This window comes from Alligator sinensis, unplaced genomic scaffold (assembly GCF_000455745.1).
Source record: "Alligator sinensis unplaced genomic scaffold, ASM45574v1 scaffold1148_1, whole genome shotgun sequence".
In the NCBI taxonomy this organism is placed as follows: domain Eukaryota; kingdom Metazoa; phylum Chordata; order Crocodylia; family Alligatoridae; genus Alligator; species Alligator sinensis.
In genome coordinates, this window is record NW_005842665.1 from 670,418 (window position 1) to 679,021 (window position 8,604).

At 43.4% G+C, this 8,604-nt stretch overlaps 1 protein-coding gene across 1 annotated transcript; it reads right to left on the reverse strand.

Annotated features, from left to right (window-relative positions):
* Positions 1–1,343: 1,343 nt before the first annotated feature.
* Positions 1,344–2,336, reverse strand: LOC102384885 (2-oxoglutarate receptor 1-like). Its single transcript, XM_006033829.1, has one exon. The coding sequence runs from the start codon at positions 2,334–2,336 to the stop codon at positions 1,344–1,346; it is 993 nt and encodes a 330-aa protein (XP_006033891.1).
* Between the last annotated feature and the right edge of the window lie 6,268 nt (positions 2,337–8,604).

Sequence of the window (8,604 nt, forward strand, 5' to 3'; positions counted from 1 at the left end):
TGGGGCTAGGTCCAGCAGTGCTGGCGACACTGGCAGTGTCAGCTGGAAGGAGTCACCACTGCCGGAGCTGCCAGAAAGCTGAGTTCAGACAGCATGCTGCCCCAGACCTGCTGCACACCTGGGGGCTGTGGGACCGGCTACATGCACCATGGCCTGGGCTTCCCCCTGTGTCTGGGCCTGGCGGGGCTGAGGGTCCCACCACAGACCAGATAAAATCCCTTGGTAGGCTGGATCCAACCCAAGGGGTGTATTTTTCGCACCCTTGCTCTAGTGGTAAGTCACAGCTGTGCAGGTGGGGACCATCAGGGAAGGTTTCTAGACTAAAGGTGTCTTCAAACTCCAAGCTAGCACAAACACTGTTCACAGTGTAACATGTAACAAGACCTAAACAGAACCACAAGGTTCTTCAGGCCAGTATTGGTTATGATGGACTGATGTCTTACAGCAGGTGACAGATATGGCAAAGTATAAAGGGCCACTGCAAAGGTATGTATTAGAGTCCACTTCTCAGTGTTTGTGGGAGCATCCAAATATTTGTTTTGTTTACTGCTGGTATTGCAGTAGCAACTAGGGGACTGTCAGTCAACGTTGTTACCTCTCTGAACAGGATCCTCTAGTATCATACACAAATTCTCCTCATACCATATCATGATACCACACATCACATCTTGTCTGATTATCCACAGTTATGTGATTGGGTCCTGGCTGGTGCAAATCAGCACAGCCGCACAGTGGCATAATGAGTGGTGAACAACTGGGACACCAGCTCCAGGTGCTCACTTAGAGGGAATGCATGAATGGCAGCCCCCTCCAGCCTGTCCCCTACTATCACCACTGCCATCCAGAGTGCAGAGATTGGTTCTTATGCTCCTGCAGCTTAATTGAAATAATCAGTTTACCAGTTAAAGATCTGGTCTAGTACTGTATCTATTCAGTATTTATACTCATCCAGAAATACCTGTGGGGGGTTTATTTGAGAGAGTGTGGTTTCAAAAGTGATTCACATTATACAGTGGTATATATGTTCGTATGTGTGTATTTACATTGGGTCCAAATTTCCTGTTAAAAACAGATATATTTGGCAGAACTGATGCCAAGTGTTACTTTGCTGAATGTATTACAGTATAAACCAAAGAAGGCAGGGCAGTAAATACAAATTAACTTTTGAGACATGCCATAACAAATACATTCAAAACTTTATTCAGAATGGTCAGTGTACAACTTTAATATATTGGGCCAAATTTGCAACTGGTATAACTAACATCAGTAGGGTTGTGGAGTTACTCATTTAAACCAATGGTGAAACTGACCCATTCCTCCAGCTTCTTCTTGTAGCAACTCTGTTACTGTCTTTCTAGTTCAGATTTTTTTTTTGTCCTAAATTTCAAAACAGAGAGGACAGCCCTTTGGAAGTTACCTCCCATTACGACATACAGTAATAAGTTACCAACTACGTTTAGTGCCGCTAAAGGTTTAGTTGCGGTAAATATACCAAGGATCTGGGTCTTAATTGGACAGCTAACTGGATACAGTTGTAGTTCTATCCGAACCCCTCTAAAGATATGGAAGGGTAGGAAACACACATAAAAGACCGCCAAGATTAGGATGGCAAGTTTGCGAGCCTTCTGCTTGTAAGAAGTGTGATTGTTGGGCCCTTTATCCAAGGTGTAAATAATTGCAGAGTAACAAAGTGTCACAATGAGCAAAGGCAAGAGGAAGGCAAACACAGTCAGAAGTAGGTTGTACCACCAGCTGGCATTGAGGTTGGTAACATTAGTAAGGTCCATACAAATGGTTCTGTTTTGTTTCTTTTTTGTGGTGATTAGAAAGCCAAGAGGACTAACAGCTCCCAGGGAAATCACCCAGACTACAATGCAGGCCATCATAGCCCATTTCTTCTTGTGAACAAAAATCCAGTTAATTGGATAGAGTACTACAATGTACCGGAAGATGCTGAAGCAACAGAGAAACAGGATACTGCTATACATGTTAAAGTAGAAATTGAACATAATAAACTTGCACATGACATTTCCAAAGATCCAATTATTTCCATTGGCGAAGTAGTGTATCAGGAAAGGAAGAGTAGTTAAGTAGAACAGGTCGGTGATAGCCAAGTTTAACATAATGATGGTGCTGCTTTTCCAGGGCCTCATCTTGAAAAAGTACATGAAGATTACAACAATATTCACTGGGAAACACAGCACAAAAATCATCCCATAAAAAGCAGAGATATAGTATTTCATCAGTAAGAAGTCTTCCTCTGTGCAGTTTATGAAAGAGTTTGCCTGTATTGGCAAAGTGGTAAAATTGGCCAAGTCTTCAGCTGTCATATTCATAGGGGTATCTTCTTAATGCTTTAGAAAAATCAAGTATTTATTTTTTAATTGCTTAGTCAATACAAATGTGCTCAATACCTCTTTTTCCATTCTCACTGCAATCTGTGAAGGTAGTGTATTTTTAGCTATACCATTATGGTAGATACTCGTAGTTGCTATGCCTTCTTCAGACTACATGAGTATGAGTAATTGGGAAAAGACAGAAAAGACAATTTTCACCCAATCTGACCACAGAAAGCAGTTTATAGCTGTGACCAAACACAAATGCATGGCTGCAGACAGCTTAAAAAATGGCTAATCGGGTGAAAATCTGACCCTTCATTTCATGATGTATCAGATAAAGACTTTCAAAATGGAGTGTCTTTTGTAACTTGTGTCTACAGAGCTCCAAGGCTGTCGCTGTTTTTAGAATGGGAAGGGGAAAATTGAGCAGAGGGAGCTCATTCTTGGGGTTTTCAGCCCCTCCGGAGAGTGGAGTGGGTGTACTGAAGCCCCCCCCCGCCAAACTGGGGGGGGAGGGGGGCTCCACTTCACCCACCCCACCTTTCAGCACCAGTGGGAAGCCCCAAGAACGAGCTCCCTCTGCTGCTTTTCCCCCTCCCATTCTGAAAACAGCGAGCACTGGCAGAGAGCCTAGCCATTACTATGGGAACCCGGCTGCAGGCTCCCAGCCCCCAGGGAGATTCCCCTCCCCCTGGAGCCAACAGTGAATGTCTGTTTGGTCTGGGGTAACGCTGCAACTCAGAGCACTTTGCAGAATAGGTACTTAGTTACAGTTGGGAATCGCAATTCTGTCTGCACCCTCGATGTGGTTTTGGCTTGAGTTTTGCAACATCCCTTCAGTTAGACTTAGCTTTTGGCAGGGTGGGGGCGGGGAGGGGGATAATGATCAAATTTGGATCTTATTTGAACCCTCAGTGTTTGAGTTTTTTAAATTGGGGCTTATCCTAATTTAAAGAGAGATGGGAAACCAAGCATATACATTTTGTTTTGCCAAGCTAAATACAGAAAAAGTTCAGGTATGAATCTCATGAGGTGATTCTCATCTTACTTGCATATAGGATTGATTCCATTACTCACTTTATATGAATTGAAAGTATATGGTGGGTCAAATTCTGGAATTGCCTTACACTTTTCATAATCATTTCCATCCCTCCAGACTGCAAAACATCACCTTCTGTATTTGTGTTCTATATGTACGTTCAACTCTAGCAGATTCATTCCAAGATCTTCAATTGTGGGAAATCAGTATTATTTCACTGAATTTAATTTATACTAGCTAGGAATATATCTTTAATGACTACACAAAGTGCAAGACAGTATATAATTAGATCCAAATATATTTGTTTTTCATATATTTTATGTTCTTTTAAAATAAACTCAGCATGGCATTGAATGTCTGTGATAGGGTCCCTTTTTAATAATAAAGCAGTTATAGTGATACAGATAGAATAAGGTAATTACATTTTTTAAAAGGTGGTTTTATAATTTATACATGGCATTATTCCTTTAGATTTGAAGTGCCATTTAGCCTATTATCAGTGCAACAATTCCTATATTTCAATGACCAATAAACTATGATAGCCCTTCTCTCAAATGGGTGATAATTAAATTTGCACCATAAGACCAACAATATGATGTTAACTAAACCGAGACTTAACAGACTTTGGTTAGGCACTGGAACTGTGTTATAAAGCATTACTTTAATTTAAAATGAGGCATTTTTAAAAATTAATGTTAGTTTCATTACAGTAGTGCTCAAGCCAAAGGAACATTAAGTGAATACCAGGCAGTTTATTTTAACCAAATTAAGATTTGTAGCCAAAGCAAAAGCTAGTGAGAGTCTACATACTCTCTATTTCACCCAGGGCATTCTTACCCCTATAATCCATATTGCTTTGTCTCCTATCAGTAATCTACAATAAAAGCAAATAAAATACAATTTCCAGAATTCTTATTCGATCCCAATACAGTTATTTGTATTTTGTTATTTACAGGTTTTTTTTGTTTTTAAAAAAACCCCTCCGATGAGTTCCATGCATTCTCCTTCAACATCTCAAACTCTAGGAGTGGAGAAATATCGCTTACCTGGAAATTCTTTGTAATCTTGCCCTTTCCTTGATTTGAATACAGAATACTATGGATTTAGGCAGATTTTAGTTTGGTTTGCTGTCATTTATAATCAGTCTACCTATGCAGAGTAAGATTTCACATACCGGATAGATTAGAAGACTGGTGGAAGAGCTCTGTTATGGGTTTATAGTTCAGCTCCTAGACCTGCCCTGTTGTGAGAATTCTCTCTCTTTCCTCTTGTCACCTTGTTTGCTGTTCCTTAAGAGGGCAGGTACTGTCACAGACATCTCCCTTCTAGGAGCAGTCTTATATATTGAAAGTGGAATATTACATTTAAATATGTCTCTGCATAGGAAAATTAAGCTCTTCTTCATTTCCTGTAGGTTGATGGTGACTGCTAAGCCATGCAAGACTTGTTGCCATATTCAGGGTCAGGTGCAAATCCATATGACATGCCCTTTCTTCATTAGAATAGAACTTTATTATGAAAAATTGAAAGCTCCCTTCTGCAGTAAGTGGAAATGGCTTTCACCACAGTGTTTTTAAATTGCTGTAAATAAAATATAGATGATCCACATTTATTTGTTACTACCTCAAAATCTTTTCCCTGTGGGCTGTAATTTTCCATGCTTACCTCAAGCCAAGAAAGAATTCTTAAGTCAACTCTACACTTTTTAGGTAGGTGAGCCATGTGAAAAAAGAAACTAGTTAAATAAATAAGGAGGCATGTGCAGTGGCTGAAATGTGAAGCCCCAGACTGAGGCCCTGACCTTGAAGCTGACCTAGACAGGCACATGAATCTTCCTTCACTGAAATGCTGCAGGTTCAGAACTGGAATTACCATTCATTGGCATCTCATTCTTCTGTGCATTAAAAGGACACAGTTCCTTGTCTTTCTTTGCCTTAAGGAAGTTGCTTTGGCTACAGAAAATCATATTGATACTTTGTTTAATTGCACTGGACATTTTTAAGGACAATTCCTTGAATTTTAAAATATTTATAACCTAGGAATGAGTTAAAACAGTGTTTTTTAGTTTATTAATTACAGTATTGAGAAAGAGTGATCTTACTGTGATATGCAATCTAGAGTTCAGTATATGTCAATTAGCAGGAATGGCTACAATTAAAACAATAGCAGCAGGAGTACCTAGCAACTGGTGCATCATCCATTGTTACTAACTGGTGCAAGGCTATTGGCATTGTTTTTTTCATTGACATAGTTTTGCTCCGAAGTGACTCTTCAACATCCAGAGGATCTATTAAAAATCTCAAATTTCTCAGTACTAGTAATCTTGTTGGTCTAATAAAAGATATCATCTCTACTATGAGTCCTGATTGTCAGGACTAGTAAAATACATTGTGGTATGACAGTAGGGAGCTCACCAATTGTTTAAATGGATATTGTCTTATTCCCAAACACTGTACCATTAGATATAACTTGTAAGTGGCTGTAGAGTTATGAGCCCAGAAAAAAGCTAATTACATTTATTGTGTTCATTATTAAATCCATTTCACTTTTGATTACTTCTGTGAAGTATATGAAATGCTTAGACTCACTTTCAACTTCACAAAAACCAAGTCCTTGGAGAATGTTGAGCATTTCTCCTACCTCAGTAGCCACCTTTCTCAAAAAGTAAACAGATGGCAATATTCATCAGTGATGAATCCTGTCTTCAGTGATGATGATATCAAGGCCCAAACCAAATTTCTTGTCTAACTGGCTGTTGTTAACCCCACCTTGTTGTATGGGCATGCAATTTGGACTACATGTTGATAGGGACCTACTTAAACTGTGAAATTGGGCATTGTCTGCAAAATCCACACAATCAAAAAAACCCTGCTAAACATAAAATACTGGCTCCCCAGCAGGAGCCAATGGTCCTCATGGCAGCTGCAGCCTGGCCTCACAGTCTGCTTGGCGAGGCAGCTGCTGGCACAAAGGGAAGAAGCCAAGATGGCAGCCGTGCCCCTGGCCCTCACCACTGATTGACTGAGAAGGCTACCCATCACATGGGCCCAACTCTTTTCACCAATCAGCTATGAGGGGCTGGGCCACATGACAGACAGTGCTCTTGGTGAGAGGAGGGACCACAAGGATCCCTCAGCTGATCAGTGGCGAGGGATGAGCTTGCTGCATAAAAGCCATGAAATCTGTTTCATATGCAGCAAGCAGCCCATAAAAATGCCTTTTACTTGCCGTGACATAGGTAGATCCCTACATATTGGAAACAGCTGAAAGCTATGAAACATTACCATCAGCAATGTCCTTCAAATAGCCTCCAAATCAGTTGGAAGGACAGAAGCAAACACCACCAACATTGAAGCTATGTTTATATGGCACCAGATCTGTTGGACATGACATGTCATAAGGATGCCTGAGAGCTGGTTCCCAAAAGAAATCCTATATTCCCAACTCACCAATGGTTACCACTCTAGACGTGGCCAAAAGAAGAGATACCAGGACACCTTGAAGGCCAGTCTGAAAGAATGCAATATTAACATCAATATCTCAGAGACATGAGCACTGAATCATCCCCAATGACCCTGATGGATGACAAGGAATCAATCATTTCAAGCAAACTTGCCTCACTATGAAGGCATATAGACAAGGGAGACAAAAGGAAAGAGCTGTGACCCAACATCACTAGGATCTACTCCTTTCTTACAGAACTATTTGCCATGTCTGCAGTAGAACATGCAGATCTTGGATAGGCCTCTTCAGTCATCTATAGACTCACTGGGTTCATCTACATGACACGCTTTATTATGCAGTAGCATAGCTTACTGTGCATACTTTACTGTGCAGTAAGTGTACATATCTACACGTACACACACTTACTGTACAGTAAACCGTGATACTCACAAGTAAATTTGCTACCTGCAAATGCCCCAGCCCCTACCTCTAGCCCCAGCCCCTTCCCCTTGCCCCTACCTGACCCACCTGAACTCCCCTGGTCCCTGCATTCCCCACCTACAGCACACAGGGAAGCAAAAGGCAGTGAGAAGCTTTTCTGAGCAGCCTATGCCCCTGCAGTTAAGCAGGCACGGGGCTCTCACATGCTAAGGAACATGTCAGTGCTGATGGTGATGTCCTCTTCAGCTGTGGGGGCCAGGGATGTGTAGCACAGTCCAGGTGGTGGTGGAAGTTGCAGAGCAGTGCAGGTTTGCCTACTGCACTGTTGAAGCTCAGGGTCCCCTGCCAGGTATGCAGGAGTGCCCAAGGCACCATGGTCATTAGCAGCAGCAGGGCATAGTGGGTCAGGAACTGCTCAGTCCATGCAAACAGCTCCTCGGACTGCGCCTTAGACACATGCATCAGGGGCATGGTTGCGGTGCAGAGTGGCCGCAGGAGGGCTGGCCCTGGGTCACCTCCACAGAGAGATTCCCTGAGGGGAAGGGGTGCAGGCAGCTCCACAACCTACTCATCCAGGAGCCCCATGCCCCCTGAGCCCAGCACCATGGGCTTGGTGGCAGCAGAGGAGACAGGGTGGCCTGCAGGGGGGATTGGCTTTGGAGCTATGGCAGCAGGTGCTGCCAAGAGCCTGGCCTGTCCCAGCCTGGGAATTGGATGGGGGAGACAGGCTGCCTGAGGCCAGCACCTAGTGCTGCCCCTGGGGAGTGAGCAGGGATGGTGGGGCTCAGACAGTGGCCACCTGGGCTCAGGCTTGCCCAATTGGAGTACCATGGTCTTTGGGCACCCATGCATGCATGATCCCCAGTCTGAGGCCAGGCAGCACACAGGCCCTTAGTACAGAGCATCTTATCTCAGAAATGTTGCAAACTTTTTTTCTCAAGGCTCTGCAGGCCCTAAAGTTGCATGCAGGGCAGAGGCTGCAGTTGGCAGCTAAGATGCACCATCAGGGTCACTGCTGCCCATGGCCAGGGCCTTGTGAATGCACCAGATCCACAAGGAGAGGACCCAAGACTGGACCCTCTGCTTGGACCAGCTGGTGATGGCCTCAGAGGACTGGCCTGTAGACACATGGGTGTGGTGGGTGGAGGACATCACCCCCCAGGACCATCACCCCCCAGGACAGGTGGTGGGAAGAAGACATTGCCCATAAGAATGTATGGTACCAGTACGAGGAGGCATGGGACAGAGTGGACCAGGAGTTTAGGGAACTGTTTCTGTCCCTGGAGAAGCAGCTCATGGAAGCCTTGCAGCAGCCACCCCAAAATATGCTGTAGCCCCCCC

What these genes read in the sequence shown, in the direction of transcription:
- LOC102384885 (XM_006033829.1), bottom strand. Translation starts at nt 2,336, where the DNA reads ATGAATATGACAGCTGAAGACTTGGCCAATTTTACCACTTTGCCAATA.